This window comes from Schistocerca serialis, chromosome 5, assembly GCF_023864345.2.
Source record: "Schistocerca serialis cubense isolate TAMUIC-IGC-003099 chromosome 5, iqSchSeri2.2, whole genome shotgun sequence".
Classification (NCBI taxonomy): Eukaryota; Metazoa; Arthropoda; class Insecta; order Orthoptera; family Acrididae; genus Schistocerca; species Schistocerca serialis.
In genome coordinates this window covers 267202790-267229538 of record NC_064642.1, presented here as the reverse complement: position 1 = coordinate 267229538, position 26749 = coordinate 267202790, and the positions used below count along the sequence as shown (strand labels likewise).

General features: G+C 42.2%; 1 protein-coding gene across 1 annotated transcript in view; it reads left to right on the top strand.

Annotated features, from left to right (window-relative positions):
• The window catches only part of LOC126481892 (sodium channel protein Nach-like), a 190045-nt gene that overhangs the window by 54433 nt on the left and 108863 nt on the right, over window positions 1-26749 (top strand). Inside the window, exons 3-5 of the mRNA XM_050105850.1 lie at window positions 430-604; window positions 15890-16035; window positions 23872-24043. Of these exons, the coding sequence (XP_049961807.1) occupies window positions 430-604; window positions 15890-16035; window positions 23872-24043 (493 nt within the window). The remainder of the gene's footprint in view (window positions 1-429; window positions 605-15889; window positions 16036-23871; window positions 24044-26749) is intronic.

The window sequence follows — 26749 nt, the reverse complement described above, 5'->3', positions numbered from 1 at the left end:
AAACAAGAGCGGGACTCGATCCAGCGATCAACCACTTACGGAACTTCAACTCCAATGTCATCACCAGTGCCATGTTCTGCCCAGGATCGTAACGCGGCGGTGTATCACTGACGCTTAAAAGTTCCCTTGCCAGTTTTTCGAAATCGTCGAAGTACTACGCCTTGCTGTGTGCACATTATCTTGTCCTAATGGACCAGAACTGAAAGTGTACGAAGCTTGAAACAAATTCGTGATCGTGGCCTCCCCTTGCGAGTAACTTTCTAGAGCTCTGGCATCCACCGAAAGCTGATCTTAAGCGACACACGCCGGACGTCAATCGCTCTCAACAAATGTTTTCCCTGCTCGAGAAACCTGGCCAGATATTACCTTGATTAAAACCAGTGTTAAAGGTACTGAATCTTTCTCTAAAACGTTTCGCGTATCTCGCAGGTACCTGAACTTGTCAGAAGCAGACGATGTGACGCGCCAGAAGCTGTACCACGTGATGGCGGCGCTGGCGCTGGTGGAGTTCCCCTACTACTACATGGTGCCTCTCTCCTTGGAGAAGGCCGGCGACCTCGTGGACAAGCTCAATGACATAAACATCACGCGCTTCATGATGCAGGTTTGTGCACTTCAAAATTCATAGTTTTTCGAGAAGAAGTTTCAAAGCACTGCTTTCAGTCAGTACAAATACACGAAATGGTTACGCCCTTTTAGACCGTTTACAATACGGTAAAAACAAAGGCTGAAATTTGTGCTTTGTGATATTATTGGATTTCAGACATTTTGCATATGAGAAAAAGACAGCCATCGAGCTGTAGTTTGTAATGATACTAAGCATGACAACGCGAGAGTAAAGAAACGAAATCTGTTTATAACGTCCGCCTACACCAAGACGCGCGGCCAGCGTTTAAAAGGTACTTTTAAACACTATGACTCGCTGGGCGCAGATATTTAAAATCATTGCCGCAGCGCTTGATAGCAAGAAGCTGCGAAACAGAAGAAAGAACAATTTATCATTTGTTAGAAAAATTCTAGAGTCTTTATAGTTAGTTGTACTTCTAGTCGCCGATATGTTAACATGTGCTTGATTACCTTTGATGTTTGGTCGCCGACTTGTTAAGACGTGTTGTGTAGCACCGCTACAAGCTATATTTCATTTAGTGTGAAAAACCGCGTTATCACCAAGAGAAAAAAGACGCTTTTGTAAACCTTGTGACGATAAAAAATACTTACGCGCACGCCAGGACATTTAATTTTTACAAAATATCACACATACAAAAGCAGCCATTGTTGGACTGCTCCATGCACGAGAAAAACATAATAATGTAAGTTTTGTATTCATTGTAAATTTGTTAATGTTTATAGTTTAACGCCTTTGTTCTTTGAGAATATATTGATGCTTCACTGTACAGAAAATCTATGCTTATTCTTTTCTTCAAATTAACCACAAATAATGTTTATGTTTAAATGAACTTTGTTATAGGTTCGCTCTTTATTGCGGTGTCTCGATTGCATTTGGGAGACCATTAATGTGTTCAATTTCCGATCTGACAACTTTTTTTTACAAAATTTCACTATTTTACATTCATTTCCAATTTTTTTTAGGTAATTTCATTGAAGAGTCTGACTGAGTGAAAGCAATCCGGGTTAAGAGGTCATTTGAGAAACTATTTTCGCGCAATCAATCTGTACGTCTCCTGAACACAATCGAGAACCAACGTATCGGCTATCATTCATTAATTTTTCTCTCTTTCCAAGTCGTACCTAAAAACGGCCAAGGAGAACTGCCGTGAGTACGCAATCTAGCGTTAAAGGTTGCATTCTTTATCTTGTTGGCAAACATTGCCATAAATTATCATCATCAGTGTTATATTTGGTTAAATGTGAAAAGCAAAACCTTTTAACGCTAGAGCTTCCTTTAGAAGAGTTAGAAACCACACCGCGGAACAGAACTGCAACTAGGGATTGGTTATTCGTGTCCCGACTAACTGAGTCACTCACTCACTGTGTCACCATCGACCAATTCAACCACTGAGGATAGAAACTTGATATTTACAGAGGATTTTGATTTTATACTGTAAGCGTCGGTTAAGAAGGTATTTTTCGAAATTCCATCCCTAAGTCGGTGAAATAGGGGATGAAAGGTTTTCTTGAAAACATGTCACTATTAATGCAATTTTGAAATTAGACCTACAAAAATCGGTATCTGGTTTCTCGGTCAGAAATAAAGAAATATTGTTTCAGCACATTTCTGAAATTTAACCCATATGGAGGTAAAATAGTGGGTGAAAGTTTTAAAAAAATCATTATTAAAGAACTATTAAGTATTTGTGAAGCTAGATCTATGAAAATTAGTATTCGACTTCTCTGTTGGAAACAAAAAAAAAAAAAAACGTGTTTCAGTGTTATTTGGAAATTCAACCCCTAATGGTGTGTTTTATGAATTAATTCTGTCAGAGACAGCAAAGGATTTGGAAGAGCAGTTCAACGGAATGGACAGTGTCTTGAAAGGAGGATATAAGAAGAACATCAACAAAAGCAAAACGAGGATAATGGAATGTAGTCAAATTAAATCGGATGATCTTGAGGGAATTAGATTAGGAAATGAGACACTTAAAGTAGTAAAGGAGTTTTGCTATTTAGCGAGTAAAATAACTGATGATGGTCGAAGTAGAGAGGATATAAAATGTAGACTGGCAATGGCAAGGAAATCGTTTCTGAAGAAGAGAAACATCGAGTATAGATTTAAGTGTCAGGAAATCGTTTCTGAAAGTATTTGTATGGAGTGTCGCCATGTATGGAAGTGAAACATGGACGATAACTAGTTTGGACAAGAAGAGAATAGAAGCTTTCGAAATGTGGTGCTACAGAAGAATGCTGAAGATTAGATGGGTAGATCACGTAACTAACGAGGGGGTACTGAATAGAATTGGGAAGAAGAGGAGTTTGTGGCACAACTTGACTAGAAGTAGGGACGGGTTGGTAGGATATGTTATGAGGCATCAAGGGATCACAATTTTAGCATTGGAGGGCAGCGTGGTGGGTAAAAATAGTAGAGGGAGACCAAGAGATGAATACACTAAGCAGATTCAGAAGGATGTAGGTTGTTGTAAGTACTGGGAGATGAAGAAGTTTGCACAGGGTAGAGTAGCATGGAGAGCTGCATCAAACCAGTCTCAGGACTGAAGACAACAACAACAACATGAATTATTTCTTTGTGAAATCATTTTTAAAGCTAATGAAAATTTTAATTTCGCTTCTTGGTTAGAAATAAAGAATACGTGTTTCACAGTTTTTGGAAACTGAACTCCTATGGGGGTGAAATAGGGAAAGAAAGTTTTTGTGGTAAAATTCCATTATACAAGCATTTTTGAAGATAATACTATGATAATTTGTATTTGGCTTCTCTGTGAGTTTGGATACTCAACGCTTAAGGAGGTGAATTACAGGTTGAAATGTTTTATGAAAATATTTCATTTTGAAACCATATTTTAGCTATATCTATGACAATTGGTATTTGTCTTCCCAGTTACAGACGAAAAAAAAATACGTGTTCCGCTTTTCTAGGAAATTCAACCCCTAAGGGGGTGGAATAGGGTGAGAGTGACTCAGTGACTCATCGTCGGCCAGCCTAAACAGCTAAGGATAGAAACTTGAAATCTGAAGAACGTGTGTATCTTATACTGTTAGGGGATGAAGTTTCTAAGGATGTACCACCACAAGAATGCAAGAAGCGCGATTAACAAAAATCTTGGACTCCAGCTACCAGAATCACTTTTTGGGCAGAAGTACATTAATTAAAGACCATGCTTCTATGACCTTACATTGTGTGAAAAATTTAGAAGGTGTTGCGATTTATGAAAATAAAATTTCGAGTGCAGAAAAAAAGGGAAAAAAAACTGTGCAGACCATACAGTCTATTCGAGCTAAGCAGCGGACGCAAAACTAGTACAGTTTAAGAGTGCTAGGCGTAGAGCATACCGAGAGAGTTTTCATCGGGAATGGGAATTACAAGAAGCAGTCAGCGGGCAGCCGAGGCTGTGAATAGATCCTTGATGCGCATTCTGACAGTAACATTTCGAAACAAATGCTGCCCCATCATCCATTAAAAGATACATCTACGAAAAGTAAAAATGTTCCGTATTCTTTGCAACTGTCTACCTGCATACTACATACGTTTCGCTGAATTTCTCTCAGACCCAACAATGATATGCGTATTTTCTGTGCATCTGGTCTTAATTTTATGGAAAACCTGACTTGGCGCGCTGGCGGAACATTACTTCAGTCCTGAATATGAATTTTTCGAGCATCTTGTAACGCCTTCTGTATTTCGTTGTAGAATGTGGCGTGTTACGTTTACTGTTGGTCTTAATTTATGGGTGAACTGCAGACTGTATCGGCTACAAGCAGAAGTGTGACTACTTTAATTCTCGTCTTGGCTGCTTTGACGATTTCTTCGGACTCATTACATACCCAGCTCCATCTTTTTCAGTATCTATTTGTGTCTGCGGCCGACTTTTAAAGGGGAGCAAACATCCAGTGAAATGGGGCTATAGCTCACGAAATCAAATGTAATTTCTGTTCAATGTGTTTTTGTAAATGTCCAATAGCGTCTTTGGATTAGTGGAACAACTCTTATTTATGTGAATTCCATGAAACAGAATGCAACCTCTTACACTGAAGTTCCCATATTGTAAACAGCCAGCTAAATTACTACTGGCGGCGACAATATTAAAATACAAACAAGGACTGAAACCTATGAACAACTGACTCATATGGCAGGGCCTAAGTGCAGTGTGGTGGGGAGCGGGCAGAACGCTCGATGACACCATATCACGAGCTGAGGCTGTAATGTCCTGAGTATCAGTTCGTGGCTCAGCGGTGTGTACTAATGTTCTGCAGAGATGAGACAAACATCAGGGTTGGATGCATTACTATCCGATTTGATACTGGTAAGAGCCGACCGGTGTGGCCGTGCGGTTCTAGGCGCGACAGTCTGGAACCGCGTGACCGCTACGGTCGCAGGTTCGAATCCTGCCTCGGCCATGGATGTGTGTGTGATGTCCTTAGGTTAGTTAGGTTTAAGTAGTTCTAAGTTCTAGGGGACTGATGACCTCAGATGTTGAGTCCCATAGTGCTCAGAGCCATTTGAACCATTTGATACTGGTAAGAAATACATTTCTGAAGGTCGATTTATTCTGTGTAACGAAAGTTCGAAGTATTGTAGCGAAACAGAGAAAATCGTTTGGAGAATTTAGTGCATTTTATGAGAGTTTACAATCAGATTCCATGAATTCAGTAATATATTTGTGTCTAAATTTGATTGTATGTTGAAAAATATCGATGCACACTTGAGAGTAACATGCGCCAATTTCTGTGCAACTGTGTCGCCAGAGGAAAAACTTGCAGCTACCTTGATGCAAGTACAACTGAATTCAATAATCTTTTTCGTTTCTTTAAAATTCTATATCAAACGAAATTAGCATTAAAAATTTTAAACGATTGTATTTAACGTCACTAGTAGCGAAAACTGTGTACAGATTGTTTATGAACTACTTTTGTCAGAGCAGAATGACAGAATATACATAAGTACAGCGCATCACAGAAGTATTCGACCATCCTCATTGTTCGAGAAATGTGAAGATTTCTTCGAACACTTGAGGCCCACGAGAAGTAATTGCCAGCCATTCTGTAGTGTGAATATTGTCTGACAATGTACCACAAGCAGGTCTCTGTGTAATACAATTAACTACGTGCAATGTATATTTGCACTAAAAGACACCACAACATGCAGTTACTTTATTATTCGCGCACATGTCGTATAGGCAGCGGTGGTGCTAGCTGTAGACCGAGCAGGCTCATTGTGTGCTGCGTTTCCGTGTTGTTAATACGCGGTGTACAGTACGATGGGTTTAAGTAGTTCTAAGTTCTAGGGGACTGATGACCTTAGATGTTAAGTCCTATTGTGCTCAGAGTCATTTGAAGCCATTTAATCCCCCTCGTTCTCGAACGTGTCTCCTACAGAAAAACAAAACTACTCAGCGCGACAACGAAACAGCTAATTCATATTGAGACCGGAATTGTTCCTGTAGCAAGGATAGAATTCCAGTGGGTATGGGTGACGATGGGCTGAGAGGCAACGCACGAAAATATAGACATCTCTAAAACATCAGACTATTAGCACATTTCAAGGAAGTTTGAACACTTTACCTACTCCCCTAAGTGAATCTGCATTCAGAAATTTCCAAGCTTCTTTAACACAAATAAAACACTGGAGCAAGCTAAACACAGATGATCGTAACTTCAGTCATGCTTCAGCTATTAGCATATAACCTGTTACACTTATCTAGAAATTTACTCAAATGGAATATACATAAAGCTCCAATAACAGATCTGCTACGTTTCTCTCTTTCTATACCAAACTTCGTCAGCTATACGTTCGTCAGAAACTTTACATTCATTCAGATGCCCCAAAAACTGATACTACACTCCTGGAAATTGAAATAAGAACACCGTGAATTCATTGTCCCAGGAAGGGGAAACTTTATTGACACATTCCTGGGGTCAGACACATCACATGATCACACTGACAGAACCACAGGCACATAGACACAGGCAACAGAGTATGCACAATGTCGGCACTAGTACAGTGTATATCCACCTTTCGCAGCAATGCAGGCTGCTATTCTCCCATGGAGACGATCGTAGAGATGCTGGATGTAGTCCTGTGGAACGGCTTGCCATGCCATTTCCACCTGGCGCCTCAGTTGGACCAGCGTTCGTGCTGGACGTGCAGACCGCGTGAGACGCCGCTTCATCCAGTCCCAAACATGCTCAATGGGGGACAGATCCGGAGATCTTGCTGGCCAGGGTAGTTGACTTACACCTTCTAGAGCACGTTGGGTGGCACGGGCTACATGCGGACGTGCATTGTCCTGTTGGAACAGCAAGTTCCCTTGCCGGTCTAGGAATGGTAGAACGATGGGTTCGATGACGGTTTGGATGTACCGTGCACTATTCAGTGTCCCCTCGACGATCACCAGTGGTGTACGGCCAGTGTAGGAGATGGCTCCCCACACCATGATGCCGGGTGTTGGCCCTGTGTGCCTCGGTCGTATGCAGCCCTGATTGTGGCGCTCACCTGCACGGCGCCAAACACGCATACGACCATCATTGGCACCAAGGCAGAAGCGACTCTCATCGCTGAAGACGACACGTCTCCATTCGTCCCTCCATTCACGCCTGTCGCGACACCACTGGAGGCGGGCTGCACGATGTTGGGGCGTGAGCGGAAGACGGCCTAACGGTGTGCGGGACCGTAGCCCAGCTTCATGGAGACGGTTGCGAATGGTCCTCGCCGATGCCCCAGGAGCAACAGTGTCCCTAATTTGCTGGGAAGTGGCGGTGCGGTCCCCTGCGGCACTGCGTAGGATCCTACGGTCTTGGCGTGCATCCGTGCGTCGCTGCGTTCCGGTCCCAGGTCGACGGGCACGTGCACCTTCCGCCGACCACTGGCGACAACATCGATGTACTGTGGAGACCTCACGCCCCACGTGTTGAGCAATTCGGCGGAACGTCCACCCGGCCTCCCGCATGCCCACTATACGCCCTCGCTCAAAGTCCGTCAACTGCACATACGGTTCACGTCCACGCTGTCGCGGCATGCTACCAGTGTTAAAGACTGCGATGGAGCTCCGTATGCCACGGCAAACTGGCTGACACTGACGGCGGCGGTGCACAAATGCTGCGCAGCTAGCGCCATTCGACGGCAAACACCGCGGTTCCTGGTGTGTCCGCTGTGCCGTGCGTGTGATCATTGCTTGTACAGCCCTCTCGCAGTGTCCGGAGCAAGTATGGTGGGTCTGACACACCGGTGTCAATGTGTTCTTTTTTCCATTTCCAGGAGTGTATATCAGATATCGTACTATATCAGAAACATTTGTCACAGACAAATGTTTCTGCGATGTCACCGCCCGATCCGCGAACTTCAGGTAAGCTCCGCGTCAACTCGGCCACGATCCCGCTTTGGTCCTTACACCTAACGACCAACTCCTAACGCAGCTGATCTTTCTGGAGATCCGCAAAGCCGGTCATCTCCCTTGCTGCCATCCAAAAAACAATGGACACAAGTAGCAACTGCGAATACTAACCACCTGTTACAGTATAACTGCAAGACTCAATTAAAAAAAACAACAATTTAAAAAAATTATTTCTTTAGTCCAGTAAGTATCCCCTCTCACCAACCCAGAACCACGCTTTGTCACTAGGGTGTAGCAGGGATAGAATCCTAATGGGTGTGAGTGGTGAAGGGTTGAGACGGAATAAACCAAAATTTAGACATCAATATAAACATTTATTAAAATCCGACCATCAGCACATTTCAAGAACTTGCTCCCCTAAGTGAATTTGCATTTGGAAATTACCAGACTTCTAGCAAAATTGAAATACTGGAGCAAGCCAAACACAAATGATCTTAACTTCAATTATGCTTCAGCAACTGCCGTATAACCTGTTACACTTACCTAGACATTTACTCAAATGGAATATACATAAAACTCCAATAACAGGTCTACCACATTTCTCTCTTTCTCTGACAAACCTCTTTACATTCACTCAGATTCCTCAAAAAATTAAATAATTGAAACTAAAGCAGAAACATTTGGAACAGAGAACATTTCTTTCACGTTTAGTTAAGGTAGCAAATCCCGGTCCTTGTTGTCCAACAAACACACTTACTTTTCCCCTTACTGACAACAAGGTAATGGGTACAACTAGTGACACCGGGCTAATTCAGGTCGCACTTAAGGCAGTCAAAAGCGCAATGGAATATCGCGATTAAACGAAGAACAAATAAGCAGATATAAGTCGACTGACAGGAAAGTTGTGAAACGGCCACAAGCCACCAACAATTTTTAAGAGGCAACCTGCCAATGAATATCTGTCAACAATATAGAGTGTGGTGTCAATCCACGCAATTACAAGCACTTCCTAGCACACACTCAGCGCTCCTTCGGCTCTAAATTTAACATAAATAAAAACAACTCCTTAAACTAAACAAAGCCAATTATTAAAAAAATGACATTTAACATCCACGAATACGAAGTGGCCAGACTGACCCCTTGCCTGAAGTTTAATCGCACAAGATAAGCACTGCTCAAATACAGTTGGCCTTGCATTCATTCACTTTCCGATGCCAAATGTAAATGCAGAAATTCTACAATCTCCGCAATTCGTATTCCACACCTCCTTACAACACACAGTATCTCGTTTACTCCGGTCAGTTATCTGCTAATACTGACAAAAGCCCCGTGAAGATTCCATCACAGCACCACTGCTCTGTAACCCGATCAACACATCCTCCCCTTGGTTGTCAAAACTCAAGACCAATAGATCACCTTGCAGGAAATTTAAGCGGTGGCGTGGAGTGTGACTTTGTCAACGGCACAGTACTTCCAGTATAGAAGAGCATTGTTTAAAACGTGATGAAGAGTCGGTTGGTGGGTCAAAGGGAGTACTGTCTTCTTTTGTGAAAAGGGATACAAAACAAATTTACATTTACTTTTATTTTGGGTGAACATGTTAAGGAAAAGAAAAATTAATGCAGATATAAAAAATGGCTAAATATTATGGAACAACTTAAGACAGCACTCCCGATGAAAGTAGAATTAACCAGATGAGCTGAATAATTAACTACGTCAACATAGAAAACAATATTGTGAAAGTTGAGAATTTTTTTTTTTTTTTTTTTTTTTTTTTTTTTTTTTTTTTTTTTTTTTTTTTTTTCCCGACGCTACGCTTAGTCCCTGTGCAAATCATTCCTTAAATCTTTATGGAGTTCACGAATTCTGTGTTCCCTCTGGTGTCTCCTGTTCTCGAACTGTAGAGAAACTATGTTCAAACTCCAAGTTATCTAAATCTAGATGAGATTTTTTGTTGTTAGAAGATATTAACATTCATCCAAGGCAAGCCGTGGTACAAAATCTGCAGCAAGCTTACTCTTCCCAGCTATATATGATTTTACATTTTTGATCTAAATTAGTTTTGGCACACGATACTGGAGGAAATAAATTTAATCCGAACAATACATATAGTATTATAATTAGGGAAGAACATAACAAACAGTCGAGTATCAATCTTTATTTTATTTCAGATCTAGGTGTATAGTCATCAGTGCGTTTAATAGCGAGTCATATAAACCCAATAATCTTGTATATGCACATGTTGTTAAAACTACCTTAAACTGTCCATGGCTCACTCTAGTGTGAATTAAGCTATGAGCAGTTTAAGGTAGTTTCAACAATATGTCCATTTCAAGATTTCTTCGTCTATATGAGTTACTATTAAATTCACTGATGAAGAGGCTATACTGTAACTGCAATATGGATAGATCTGCAATAAAATCCAGATTGACACGCGACAGTCTGCTGTGTTCATCCCCAATTATAATCATTTCATAATCGCTCAGCACAACGATTCCAAATGGAATCCAACCTGATGAATATCAAGTCTCCAAAAAGAACTTTGGATAAAGGACTGGGTGAAGGACTCGCCAAACTAAAAACACTGATTGCACTTTTGATGAAGAGCGAACTACAATCACACACATTGCTGTATCTTTTGGCACAAATATGTAATGGTGTGGACATTAATAATGATCAACCAGTGTAAGTAGGCTGTTTATGTTTTCTTATTGGCAACGTTACGTAGCGCTCTGTATGAAAATCACTGGCTGTGCTATGTGCAGTCTGTGGCTAGTTTGCATTGTTGTCTGCCATTGTAGTGTTGGGCAGCTGGATGTGAACAGCGGGTAGCGTTGCGCAGTTGGAGGTGAGCCGCCAGCAGTGGTGGATGTGGGGAGAGAAATGGCGGAGTGTAGAGATTTTTGAAAGTCAGATTGCGTTGCGCTAAAAAATATTGTGTGTCAGTTTAAGGACAGTCATGTATAATTATTCTAAGGGGACGTTTCACCAGGAAGACATCAAACAATGTCGAGTGAACTAGCTCATGACGCCGGACTATGACTTCAAGAGGTAGTTCGTCGATCAGTGTTTCGATGGATACACCGATTTCTACAACAATTGTTACAACGAAGCATGGCCACGAAAGAAATCAACTAAAATTTCTAAAACATTGATATATAATTTATGCTCCAAGCTTTCGATTACACTTCGGCTGTAGCATTGCGGACTCTGGTAGAAATTTACTGTTAGGGAGCAGGTGATGAAAGAACTAAACAGGAATCGTACCCATCTACGAGCAGCCGATACGAATGCTAACGTTGCTGCTGGATGAACAGCCCAAACAATCCTTCAGTTCATAATTAAATGGGACTTGATTGAATCATTATCCTGTACATCACTTATACTTTATGGTCATTCGTATCTGAGTTGCATCATGCGAGGGAACATTTTCTCAACTAAAACTAATAAAAAAGTAACGTAGCTCTACGATGAATCAAGAACGACTAGCCAATCTGATTATTTTATCAACTAAAAGAAAAGTTTCAAATGAAATAGATTTCAACAACGTTATTGAGAATTTCTGTAAAAATAAAGGCACGAAAACATGACTCTAATAATATCAGTAATAACTACTATCTCGTAGTAAGGTCACGAAACTGATGTTGTAATTGTACAAGATTTGCTTGCAGGCATATAAAACAAAATGTAATTTTACTATACTATTCTTTATATTTCTTTGCGCTGTATCATATGATAGCTTTGCTAAATTCTGTTTCTGATTCTTAGTATCTCACGTATGTCTTTAAGTTTGTGTAGTTTACTTACTAGAGTGTACACACATTATAAATACTTGGTCTTTTTGTCAGACGTTTGCCGGCCGGAGTGGCCGAGCGGTTCTAGGCGCTAAAGTCCGGAACTGCGCGACCACTACGGTCGCAGGTTCGAATCCTGCCTCGGGCATGGATGTGTGTGATGTCCTTAGGTTAGTTACATTTAAGTAGTTCTAAGTTCTAGGGGACTGATGACCCAGAAGTTAAGCCATTTGAACCATTTGTCAGACGTTTCAGCTATATTAATCATTTTTTTAATGTGCGCTACAAACACATCAGTTTCCAAGCATACCGGTGGAGGGGGGGGGGGGGGGAGGGGGCCTCATTTAGTTTCGTTGCCCCGGGCCTCCGACGTGCTTAGACCGCCACTGCTCCCATGTTGTCCTTGGCAAGAAGTTCTTGTCTTATGGCGTACCATTCCTTCACCGGCGTCGCTGACAACTGCTGGATGCAGTGGATGTGCTGCAGTACATCGCACCAACGCTTCAGAACGCGTGTTCGATATGATTTAAGTCGGGGGAACGAGTAGGTCAGTCCATTCGCCGAATCTCCTCTCGTTCCAAGAACTCCACCTGCGCTGTTCTATGCTGTCGCGCATTGTCATCCATAAAAGTGAAGTCGAAGTGAGCGATAGAAAATGAAACGAAGTTTGCCGCTCTCCCCATTTATCGCTGCTCCATATCTCAGACCATACATTCGGCTCGGCGAGCAACAGTTTGAAGCGAAACAGCTATTTTTTCAAATTTTTTTCCGTGAGGTGTGTTGGACAAATACAATCCGCCGATTTGACCAGGCAACCCTTGATGAGATTCCCAACTGCAAAGGGTTGGGAATTCTCAGCGAGCATTTGTAACTTCTGCGCAAACTTTACCCACTTGTTTCCTGCTCCTTCCACGGCAAAAAAAAAACTTTACTATTAATTTTGTACAATCATCTTTTTAAAACACTTATCATTTTAACAATTAATTGTTTCATTCATTGAAACCCAAATAAAAATCTAACAAAAGAAGATTGGTTTTAGGTGCGTTTTACCTCAGTTCCTCTCAAAATCGGACATAGACGCTAGCAAGGACAGCGAAATGTGGTCGCAAAATAAATTTTTATCTATTGGAATATTTGCGTTTTAATTAAGTGAAAACATATAAAACTAAAACTCATGTTTTCCTATCCATCAAAACACAAATACACAAAAACAAAGAATGACCCTTAATGACATTTTGCTATCCGAGTGAGCGTTGGTGTCGGCTTTTCCGAAAGTGGCAAAGAATAACGCACCTGGAACTTTTTCTTATGTCTGTGCGAAGCGATTTAATGCAACCCAAATATAAAAATTAACGAAAAAGGAATGTTCCTTGTTGCTGACAATCTGATACTCGATAACTGGCACAATGCTAAGTGACATATCAGATTATAAAATACAGTCTTATTTATCATCTTTATAAATAATAAAGAGTCATACGAAATACTTACTTCATTGTAATACTGCTTCAAATTGTCTTTCACTTCTTCAGGCTTCGACTGGCGTTCCTCTTGCGACAAATTTTCGAACTGATCTTTGTGACAGTTATTAAAGTGCCGTTCAATAGAGTACTTTTTTAAATACATGAGGTTCCGCGGATATACTAAGCATTTGGAATGATTTTCGACAGTAATGCAAAATAAATTAATTTCGCACTCGGGTTTAAAAAGTGCGGACGCACCGCTCTGTAACTTTACATCCGTTGACTGACGACTTTGTGTCGCATCAATGCTTTTGACCGCTGTTGGCGCGGCGATCTGTCTTCCGTACGAAGCTCTCGCATACCGCGGCGGGCGGACCGCGCGGTCTCCTAAGCGACACGGCTCGGCCACTGCAACAACATAGAATTCGCAGGGGCACTGGCCTCGGGCGAACGCGGCCCCGCGGCCGCGGGGGCACAGTTTGGACGAGCCTGGCCTAGACGTCAATACGCCCAAGGGACATTATTCCTCCCCTCATCATAAGAGCTGGACCACGAAAACTCCTTACCCTTCTCGTAGCCAGCACGGCAGCATGTTGCGGAGAACGCGCTGCCATTCGTGGTGATAACTCACCCTGGTACTATAGTAACCGTGTCCAGCCTTTCTATTTTACGGGGAATCGGTGATTTCCATGAAATCATTGTCTTTGAATAAAAGTGTCATTGCCTATTTCTTTGTTATTTTATGCACTATAGTGTAGCGGATCTTCCTATATACAGATCAAATTTCACCGACGCTTTGCATTGACACCTTATGGGAAAGTTACTTTCGACCTTAAGTTTTGCACGCCAGTGTACAAGTTTGAATTGTTACTTCTTCTTCCGATTTTTAGCTTCTCTCATTCACACAAGGCAAAATTTCATCTCCGAAACAGTGTTCTTCATTGAAAGCCACCCATTTAGGAAGGTCATCGAGCTAAGCTGTAAGGTAGAAATCTGAGGCTGTTAGCTTATACAATGAAGAGCCAAAGAGACTGGCACACTTGCCTAATATCGTGTAGGGCCTCCGCGAGCACGCAGCAATGCCGCAACACGACGTGACATGAACCCGACTAACATCTGAAATAGTGCTGGAGGGAACTGACACCATGAATCCTGCAGGGCTGTCTCTAAATACGTAAGAGTACGAAGGGGTGGAGATTTCTTCTGAATAATGCGTTGCAAGGCATCCAAGACACGCTCAATAATGTACATCTTTTGGGAGTTTGGTGGGCAGCGGAAGTGTTTAAGCTCAGAGGAATGTTGCTGCAGTCACTCGGTAGCAATTCTGGACGTGTGGGATGTCACATTGTCATGCTGGAGTTGTTTAAGTTTGTCGGAATGCACAATGGACATGAATGGCTGCAGGTGATCAGACAGAATGCTTACCTACGTGTCACCTATCAGAGTCGTACCTAGACCTATCAGGAGTCCCATATCATTCCAGCTGCACACACGCCACACCATTACAGAGCCTACACCACCTTGATGAGTCCCTGCTGATATGCAGGGTTCATGGATTCATGAGGTTGTCTGCATATCCGTACATGTCCATCCGCTCGATACAATTTGAAACGAGACTCGTCCGACCAGGTAACATGTTTCCAGTCATCAACAGTCCAATGTAGGAGTTAACTGGCCCAGGCGAGAGCTAAGGCTTCGTGTCGTGCAGTCATCATGGGTACACGAGTGGGCCTTCGGCTCCGAAAATCCATTACGATGATGTTTCGTTGAATGGTCCGCACGCTGACACTTGTTGATGGCCCAGCATTGAAATCTGCAGCAAGTTGCGGAAGGGTTGCACTTCTGTCACGCTGAACGATTCTCTTCAGTCGTCGTTGGTCCCGTTCAAATGGTTCAAATGGCTCTGAGCACTATGGCACTTTATTTCTGAGGTCATCAGTCCCCTAGGACTTAGAACGACTTAAACCTAACTAACCTAAGGACATCACACACATCCATGCCCGAGGCAAGATCCGAACCTGCAACCGTAGCAGTCGGGCGGTCCCAGACTGTAGCGTCTAGAACCGCTCGGCCACTCTGGCCGGCTGGTCCCGTTCTTGCAGGGTCTTTTCCGGCTGCAGCAATGTCGGAGATTTGATGTTTTATCGGATTCCTGATATTCACGGTGCACTCATGAAATGGTCGTACCGGAAAATACCCACTATTCATCGCTACCAATGAGATGCTGTGTCCCATCGCTCGTGCGCCAACTATAACACAAATTCACTTAAATCTTCTTAACCAGTCATTGTAGCAGCAGTAAGAGGTCTAACAACTGCGCCAGGCACTTGTTGTTTTATACAGGCGTTGCCGACCGCAGCACCGTATTCTGCCTGTTTACATATCTCGGTCTTTGAATACGCATGCCTATACCAGTTTCTTTGGCGCATCAGTGTAACTTGCATGTTGTAATAGAAGACTAATCGTTCGAAACTGGTAGCGTTTCTTAAAGGACGTTATGACTAAGGTGGGATGTTGATTACTGTTTTCAGAAGGCAACATGGACAACCTACACCTGGATGAGCTTCTCTCACTCAGTTTTCTGGGTGGAGCTATGTGTTTTAAGATTAGTAGAAGAATGTAATGAAGGTGAACTGAATATATCAGTGACGACAAGTGTCTTGGTTAACAGACGCTGCCGAGAATCGACGACGTATTCTACGAGTGCTTCTGGCAGGGCCACATCAACAACTGCTCCAACATGTTCTTCCTGCAGCGCACCGAAGCTGGCTTCTGCTACGGTTTCAACTCACTCGCCGCAGAGAACACGAGGCAATGGTGAGATGCTTGTGTACCTTGTACTGTGTTATCTGGATAGAACTGCCATCCATTTAATTTTCCTTCTGAGCAGATTTGCTATTCGTGTAGAGCAAGTTTCTTGGCTGGTTTTCACTAGTCTTTTAATTTGTCAACGTACACACCTTTTTTAAAGTCTTTACGAAACACATCATATTTCAGTGTATTCTATTAAAATTCCAACCAGCAGTTCACAAGCTTGTTTAAATTTCAACGGTGATTAGAAACAACCTGAAACGATTGTAAGGATATTGCAGCGAAGGTTGTACTGAGAAATAATGGTTATGAAAAAAGTTCGACAAGTTGCGCCGTTTCCGAGCTACTTGCCATCGAAGTTAGCCAATCAGGTCATTGCGCGCGCGAATTCAAGCAGCCTGGCAGAGGTGGTGTTACCAAACGTGTTCTGTACTTCACATAGTGCTGGTGCAGCGTGGTGGTTAAGAGGCATTCATAACATACGGAAACTTGTGGGTTCGAATGTCATCAGTCGATTGGAAGTTTTTATTTGTAAGTCGTTGCCGAAGTGACTTCGATCATTATTTGTATGCAATTAACTTTTTTAAATGTAATTTTTTTAAATTTCTACTTATTTTTAACGTCATGTTAATCGCCATAGTAAATTTCATTTCTCTTTATTTTTTTTCCTGTCATTGATTTACTTATTGGAATCTTTACGCAAGTGATTTAAATTATTTTTATTTGTATATCACAGTACTGAAACATTTGAAATTGCCGATCTCTCAGTTACAAACCAAAATACGAAATAATCTATTTATTCTGGCTGTGCAAGAGCATCAAAACATATTTTATGCAATAAAATATATTAATGTTGTGCTTGGTAATCGTCACACTAACATCTAATAGGCGAGTTCTTGTTTTACTATTGATAAGGTAATGCAGATGAAGATGTAAACGAAAGCGTGTGCTATAAGACTATAAGTAAAACCGATATTCAATGCCAAAGAGAAATAGAAATAATGAGTGCAGCAACATCGATTAAAACATAAGATGTTAAAACGAAAGCGATGAAATCGACGTTAATACATAAAAATAATGAAAATCACAAGAACAAAGATCACAAATGAAAAAAGAATGATAGGAAGTATCAATGAGAGCAATTGTGAATGTACATATGGTGACTACAACGATGTGACAAAGGAATAGAAATAATAACCATATTTACACTACGTAATTGAATAAACGTGATAATCAAAGTAATTTCGATGAAGATTTGGAAACAATAATGTAAGAAAAGCACATGGGGAGTTTCGAACCCACTACCTTGTGAAAGTAAACAATATCCCTTTACCACTACACCACTATGCTACGAATCTGCGCAGAAGTATTTTTTTTTTAAATAAAGTAGGCTCTAGGATACTATTACCGGGCACCTCACCTTGTTAGTCAACAGCCAAACATGTAACGAAAATAGGGAAAGGTGAAACTTCCTGGCAGGTTAAAACTGTGTGCCCGACCGAGACTCGAACTCGGGACCTTTGCCTTTCGCGGGCAAGTGCTCTACCAACTAAGCTACCGAAGCACGACTCACGCGCGGTACTCACAGCTTTACTTCTGCCAGTACCTCGTCTCCTACCTTCCAAACTATTACAGAAGCTCTCCTGCGAACCTTGCAGAACTAGCACTCCTGAAAGAAAGGATATTGCGGAGACCTGGCTTAGCCACAGGAGAGCTTCTGTAAAGTTTGGAAGGTAGGAGACGAGGTACTGGCAGAAGTAAAGCTGTGAGTACCGGCCGTGAGTCGTGCTTCGGTAGCTCAGTTGGTAGAGCACTTGCCCGCGAAAGGCAAAGGTCCCGAGTTCGAGTCTCGGTCGGGTACACAGTTTTAATCTGCCAGGAAGTTTCATATCAGCGCACACTCCGCTGCAGAGTGAAAATCTCATAGGGAAAGGTAATGATAATAATGAAGCAACAAGTACAACATTTTCTCAATTCATTCATGAAACACCAAATTGATCGAGAACTAAAAGTAGTAAGATTGGAATTATCCTCGCAAGAAGCTCTTCGACGGTGCTCACTAGGGTCGTGTAGACAATTTTCTTCGCATGCCCTCCACAGACAAAAATCTAAAGGGGTAAGATCTGGTGAAAGAGGTGTCCAGAGAACTGGACCCCAATCCACCTCTGCCGATACAAAGCACCTAAACGCTCCCGTACGTCAACAACAAAATTCGGCAGAGAAACGTGTTCTACGTACAATGGAAGAATGTATATGTTACTCTAAAAGTAAGATAATTGGTAAATCCTAGAGTTAACCGGTGAAACCAAAGGTTTACCATCTAGGTGCGATTAAAGTCCGAAATTTCTCGCTACATGCATAGATTTCTAACTTTTACCAAGAGATATTTGTAAATCTTAGACTTTACCAACGCAAACTGGTACAAGCTGGATCGAAGACTCCTGCCTCCGCTGTGCAGGTTCAGACAAGTTTTTTTGTTGCAGTTATGTGTTAAGATAAGTTTCTATGTTGGCAGTTATGAGTTCTCAGTCCACTCACCGCTGCGTTGTTTCAATCAGTGTCGAGCATCATGCGTACGGTCATCTCTGCGACTCGTTTCAGTGGTGTTCCTTCTGCAGCTTTGTATCACAATGAGTGATGTTATGCGTTACAGGTTTTACGAACTTCAAAGTGAATTAGTGAATAGCAAGGACAACAATTTTTATGTAACTGCTGAGCAGTATAACATTCTGTTAAATGAAGTGAAAAATGCAATAATTGTTCCCAATAAAAATTCTGTTCACAACAGACGTTTGATATGATAGGATGTTCTCAACATCTGAGGCGAAGAGAAACTCATAGGACCGCTGCCCGGTGGTAAAGAAGAAATTCGTTGTTACGTTCGATTTGATGAACTGTTTAACGTACAACATTATACCCACGTTGCTATAGGCCACGGCGGCCGAAAACGGAAGTTTGTGGAACTGAATCGTAAGTACAAGAAAGTGACTGTTCAATCAATGGTTACTTATTTGAGATTATGTGAACCATGACAAAAAAAATTTAAAAAAAGCATTGAAAAGGGATATTGTAGTGAAACCTATCATACACTGTGAAGTGAATTCATGATGCCAAATTGACTTCATCGACATGCAGGCAAACCCAGACAATAAGTCACAGTTCATACTTGTATACGAAGATCATGTGACAAAATTTGTTAACCTCCATGCACTAACTTCGGAAAGGGCTGATGAAGTGGCATATCATCTTCTGGACATTTTTACCACCTTTGGTGCCCAAGTATCCTTCATTCTGATAATGGTTCAAATGGCTCTGAGCACTATAGGACTTAACTTCTGAGGTCATCAGTCCCCTAGAACTCAGAACTACTTAAACCTAACTAACTCAAGGACATCACACACATCCATACCCGAGGCAGGATTCGAACCTGCGACCGTAGTGGTCGCGTGGTTCCAAACTGTAGCGCCTAGAACCACTCGGCCTCCCCGGGCGGCATTCTGATAATGGTGGAGAGTATTATAACCAAGTCATTCAAAGCTTATGTGGGTTGTGGAGTGACATAAAGATAGTTTATGGGAAGCCGAGGCACAGTCAGTCTCAGGGATCAGTCGAAAGAGCAAATCAAGGTATCGAAAATATGTTTTCAACTTGGATAGAAACAAATGAAACTTTAAAGTGGTCTGAAGGGCTGAGGTTTGTGCAAACAATGAAAAATAGGGCTTAACATGAAGGGATCAGATGTTCACCATCTGAAGCCATGTTTGGGGTTCCAATGGAAAAGGGCATTGCGACGTCAGTTGTTCCACTTGATTTAATGAAAAATGTAAACACTGATGAAGACTTGGAAACAATGTTAAACACCACTTTCACTGACTCACAGGAAATTGAAAATGACGGCAAAGGAATTGATGCCAGTGAATATAGTACTGGAGTAGAAGGAACGGAGTCCGGCTGCAGCAGGTGAGGAAGCACCAAAATGGCTCTGAGCACTATGGGACTTAACTGCTGAGGTCATCAGTTCCCTAGAACTTAGAACTCCTTAAACCTAACCAACCTAAGGACGTCACACACAACCATGCCCGAGGCAGGATTCGAACCTGCGACCGTAGCGGTCGCGCGGTTCCAGACTGTAGCACCTAGAACCGCTCGGCCACTCCGGCCGGCGAAGGACCAGAGACACAGGATTTGACAACAGTTAAAAACGAGACACTGGCACCAGCTGATGGTTGTGACGAGACGTTGACAACTTCCAACAGTGTTAATAACGTTAAACAGATCCGAGAAGCTGCCAAAGAAGGTCTTCAATAGCAGGCAATGAAAATGAAAGGAGCCTCATGTAACAAAATTCCAAAACTTACCGTTGGACAGACTGTGAGAACTACAGTACCGGATGTAGACAGAGAAAAAACTGATGCAAAATCTATAATAGCACTAGTGATAAATATTTAGGATGACGAATTTTATCAGCTTGGTACCAAAGCTGGTAAACAGTAGTGATTGTACACAAGGAATTAATTTACACTGTGCAAGAAAAATTTTATCAACGTCGACGAAGTAGCAAAAGAAGAAATTAGTCTGCGGAAAGTGGTTGCCAAACAATCTGTTGTTGGAGGACAAGGGTTTAAAAACGGCAATTGCTTAAAAAAAGTTTCAACTAAAAAATGCTTCCGTAAATCGTCTTCCATATTACGTAATACGAAATGCCGTAATAGTCAGCCTTGTTGTAACAAAAATTAACGTTCAAAAGGTAACATTTTTTACAACATTTTTCTCTGATATGGAATATTGCTCATTATAATCACATTGGAATGCAGAATGATTAAGATACATAAATTTGCAATAAATACAAATTTATTTTAATAAATTGCTAAGCAGATTTTTTAAAATGAATACGGTTCTACCAGTTTGTGTGGGTACATCCTAAGATTTACCAACGTCTCTTGGTAAAAGTTCCATATAATAAGAAATTTCGGACTTTTACCACGCCACAATTGTAAGTCTTAAGTTTCACCAGTTAATTCCAGGATTTACCCATAATATTACTTTTACAGTAACATGTACATGAAACTGTAAATACGTTCGTCCCTTTAAATGGGGAGGATATAGGACGGGACGCAAAGAACAGTTGGCTATAATACCTGACGCAATATTTGCGCCAAACATACGCTGATATGACTTCACATATGAGCCATCAATATTTTCGTCGTACCAAATGTGGCTGTTTTGAGAGCTGAATGACCATTCCCTGGTGAAAGATGCATCCTCTGGTCTCCTTTAGAAATCTGGAATTTCGACACATTGATTTAAGGACTACAGGTAATACGGATTCCGAGAAGAATAGTCCTCTTTCAGCAGATCTTGCACTTTCTGAAGGTGGTACAGAAATAGGTTTTCATCGTTTAGGACGTCCGTTATTACAGCGTGCGAAACCTGTGCGACTGACAAACGGATAGATTTTACGGTGTTTAGTTTTCAGATATTATTTAAGAACATCGTATTAGCTTCATTTCCTCCGCACAAATTAACAGTGGCCCTTCAGCTGGTAGTGGGATTTTCAACAATCATGTCAAGAACATTTTCTTCAAACTGAACGGTTCGCGGGTAGCGTTGTCTTCCAGTGTCAACTTTGCTCTCAACAAAATCATTCATCAATCATTTATCAATCGCTACAAACGTATTCTCACATGGAAAAACACGGTTCAGAAGTGTGGCGTTGTAAATTGTGCGGACCTAGAGGTGAATTTTGACCCGCAACGCCATACGCGGAATGCGTATCGGCGTATTCGTCGAATAAACAGCAATGACGCGCAGTGGTACCACTATGCTTATATTAAGATGGTATCTGTTCTTTCGGACATATCCGAATATGTATATATACAGTTAAGTATATATAGTATATATATAGTTAAGGCTCAGCGGCCACTTGACCATCTTCTTCTTCTGTGCGAATGCACAAACAGTGCCCGAACTCTTACAGGAATCGGCAACACGCCGCGAGTAATGAGTATAATGGGCGGGGGCACTACGAATGTAGTGCGGGACAATACGTTGAGAATGTGGGTTTCGCGGGAGGCGTGTCAGAGATAAATCCCTGCAGTCGCGCTATCCTCTGTGCCCTCGGTGGCTGAGATGGATAGAGTGTCTGCCATGTAAGCAGGAGATCCCGGTTTCGAGTCCCGATCGGGACACACATTTTCATCTGTCCCCGTTGATGTACGTCAACGCCTGTAAGCAGCTAAGGGTGTTCATTTCATTGTAATACCACTATGTTCACTGCTATGGCGTTGTCTCATAGCGCCACTTTCTGTCTACATTCACAGCTAAACGAAGACTTCCGAGAACGGTCGACTGCGTCAATACGATTTCCGTAAACGATCGAATGACTAGCAGATAGAAGTTTGCTAAAGAAGATGATACTAATCATAGCAGTTGTTCTCATAGTTTACGTTGGATGGTAGCGCATGAGAATCCAGTGCCGCTGGGTCGGGTTGAATCCACAGTATCGTCAACTCTTTAATTTTTGTGTTGCTCTCTTGTTCGGTTTGAGGAAACCAAATGAAGAACACGTTTGGCATACCGCCTCTGGCAGGCTGCTTGAATTTGTGTGGCGACCTGATTGGCTAACTTCAATGCTGGATGATTCGGAAACGGCGCACCGTATCAAATTTTTTCTTAAAAATTATTTCTCAGCACAATATACAGCCCTTACAAGCTTTTCAGACTGTTTCTGACCACCCTGTATATAGTTTCTTTAACGTCATTCTTATTTCATTTAGTATGTTCCCTATCCTGTACACTCCATCGTTGTTAGTTTACCTTCAACAACGTGTCGTAAGGGATCATTAAAATGGCTAGTAGCACAGGAGGATCACTACCCCACTGGTTTCACTGTGGGCTCTGCAAAGCAAATCTCTATATAATTTGGCGCGCATCATTGATCTGAAAAACCAACCACTACATTTATCAGAAAATCTTTCGGCAGTTTTAGTGCTGGGTGGAATTTGGCGTGTTTTCTTACCTTAGCGTGGCATGATTGCAAACCTAATGTTTGAAGATTGTTATGGATTCCATCGAGCCGTCGTCTTGCCTGAAAATCGGAAAACGAAAAGGATAAAGATCAATAGGTATCAAATAAAACCTCGAAGTATTCAGTGCTTAACTATTTAGTTACAATAAAAATACGCTGTTAAGCCAAAACATTATGACCACCTGCTTAATGGAATGTTGGTTAACTTTTGGAAAGCAATAAAGTAGCGGTTATGCTTATTCGGAAAGTTCCTGATATGATATTGGTGATATGTGACACTGGATGTCTACGCGCAGTACACGCAGTTTCACAAATTAAGGGCTTGTGGTCGTCTGCTGCGGAGTCTCACGTTCAAAGGTGTACGCTGACACTGAGAAGTGAGCTCTGGACCACTTGTGTCTACACCAGGATTGCAGTCTGTCGTCAGGTCAGCCACAAATAGCCACCAGTGCTGCTTTAGGAGGGCACGCAAGGCTCCAACCTCCATGTTCTGTGGTGAGTCTTTCTATTGATGCTCACGACAATAGGACACGAACAGCCGACCAGCTTCGTCGTTCCCAGGAGCTGATTCCCTGGGGACAGGTCATAATAACCCGTATCGTCGCTATAATGAGTCCCCTTTCGTTTCTGCTTCGCTTATATACGTTCCTTACTACGGGAGACGCCCGTAACGCCACCGGGCGGCATTCAATATCGAGGTGGGCGGTGGTTGTAGTGTTATGGCTCCTCAGTGTAAATCGAAACGTAACACATTCTCTTCTGTCGAAATGAGAGAGTGACTTACAAAAACATCCTGCACTTCCTGATCTTTTCAGCCCGGCAATGTCTACGTACAAGGTGCCCACCGGGGCGACCGTGAACCGCGATCCGTGCCAGATGCGACGCAACATCGCTTCAGGCCCCACGACGGGTCTCGAAGTCTTCCTCAAGTCGCTGCCCGAAGAAGAATCTCTGGGCGATGGCCAGAGGGACCGGAATGGGTACAGGGTCAGTAATTGTAACCTAACTCTTTCTCCTCCCTTTTTCCAGTCCATTCTCCACCTGTAACTGTGCAAATGATTAGAACTATGAAACTACCTGCAATCTGCCCAGTCCTTCATGGTTATCGCTCCACTCTGAAAAACTTTTATATTCCGTTACCTCTGTCCTGCTTTATCAGTTTTACTTTTCCTGCTAATATCGCTACATTGATACCCAAGTGAGACAAGGGCACATGCCTGCCTTTCAGTTCTTACACACATGCCAAAGAATCATAAAACGGCACACTCAGATGTGGACATCTGTAGGTCTTCCTCCTACATGTCACTTTGTACCCTTTAAATTTTTTGCAGTTTCAGGAGACTGAGTGTTAAAGAAGTGTGTTTTATTATCTTAGTTTTCGATACTACACCTCTGCTCATAGCAAGTGTGCGTACCTTGCGTCTTCTCCCTTAGTATGCTTTGCTAAGGATCCCAATTACTGCAGCAATGCTCATGAACATGTCACAAATGGACCTCGTATGTTCTCTCTACTGCAGTCGCTTTAAATTATTGTGGCATTCATTAGGTCATTTCATATATTTGCCATCCCTTTAATTGATTTCATAACGAGTTATTTATCGATACTTAGTGCGAGTAAACTCCAGTCGAATCCATCACAAGCTATCAGATTCTGTACCCTCATCAAGCCCGTTACCTCACATTTACCTACACTTAATGCAAGTTGATATCCATTACAGTAGTAGGGAGATGGCGACATGAGGACACTTTTGATATGAAATTGATATGCAGATTAATTAAACTGATCGATTAATTACCCCCTTCCACCACATCCCCACCCCCACCCATGGATGATGTCATGTGTTTTCCCCAGCTGGCACGTGGGTTCCTGCTCCCTCCGACACCCCTCCTCCTCCCTCACCTACACTATTGGTGGGAATTTCGAATTTTGGTGGGAATTCTGAATTTTCATAGTAAAATTGAATTTCCTCCGTAAAATCCAATTGTCATTTCAGAGAAAGCAATATTAACGGAAACTGTTGATGGAAGTTGTCTATAAAATGGGGATAGGTGGTAGAAATCGAAGAAAATTCAAAGGATGGGAAATCGAAGAATTATGCACTGCAGAGCACATAATATGCATTTTGTAGGACAGGTATACTCTTATCTTTCGATCGCATCGTACACTATGGTCACTCTGTCGGGTGCTATAAGTGTGCGTCACACAGTTGTGACTGCCCAGCGAGGGTATTGCTCGCACAGCAGTCTGCTGCTGAATGAGCAGTCATGCTCATCTCACATGTGCGCCGCTTGGTGTGGTATCTGGCGGCCTGCAGCAGAACTACAGGAGCCACTCCACGGCTGGACCACAGCCTCTTCACGTCACACATTATTACTGGACCAAACACAATGGAACCGCCACCCCACCCACCCACAGTAGGAGCCTCCTCACAGTCTGCTATGAAACGTCCCCTTTGAACAATTACAAATGACTGTTCTTAAACTGATACACAATATTTTTTTTTTTTAGCGCAACGCAATCTGACTTTCAAAAATCCCTACAAAAGAATGGCCCTGACTAACATTAAACTATACCTTTCACAAATCACTTACCTCACAAAAATCTTCGCTACTCAAGCTACTCCAATACAGCGAGCGCCACTACTGCCAGCTAAATGAAAGATTCAAACTACTGAAGGCACTAACTACTGATAGGGATAGTTAGCAAATGAAAGATATTAATAGAGAACAAACAATGAATTTACCTTGGTATCATCATATATAATTATAGCAGTTCATGACAAATTTCAAAACTCCGCCATCTCTCTCTCCACATCCACCACTGCTGGCGGCTCACCTCCAACTGCGCAACGCTACGCGTTGTTCACAGCCAGCTGCCTAACACTACAATGGCGAGTATTACAACAATGCAAAGCAGCCACAGACTGCACACAGCACAGCCAGTGATTTTCATACAGAGGTGGCGTTACCAATAAAAAAACCTAAACAGCCTACTTACATAGCCCCCATGCTCCCCACAAAAAAATTTTACAAATTTTTTTGGGCATTGGCCAATACATATTTGTTAAAATTTTTTTCACAATTACAATAACAAAGATATCAAATGCACACACTTATTGATACAATGTTGGTCAAAAGCTAAAATTTTCTCACAGTCTATAAAGATAGTCCTGATTCATCACAGTAAAATAGCAGTGTTTTTCTCAAAGTCTGAGCAGTAAAAGAAAATGCATACAGAAGTAGTGGATTTCCATGCTGTCTTGAAGAAGTAGTGTTGTCCTTCCAACGGAAAGACAGTGCTGACTCTCGACATGCTGACAGGTAATGGGCCACAACAGAGCAAACCCACTGCAGAGTCAGTCGAAATTTTGATGAATATTGGTAGGTAGGTCATCACAGAGCAGACCCACCGTAGTCCTGGTAGAGATTACGATATTGGTGGGCCACCAGAGGTGCAGAGGTATTGATGGATCATCAAAGATGTAGACCCACTGTAGTCCTTGTAGAGATAATGGTATTGGTGGGCCACCAGAGGTGCAGACCCACTGTAGTCCTTATAGAGATGGCCAGCAGCCATCTGTTGCGATTGTGCAGGTGCACATTCACCATCGAAGAGTCTTGCGGAGAATATAGCAAGTCCATAAACCACCACTTGTTCACTCACAAAGTTTTTGGAATTGTCCTTAGAACCAG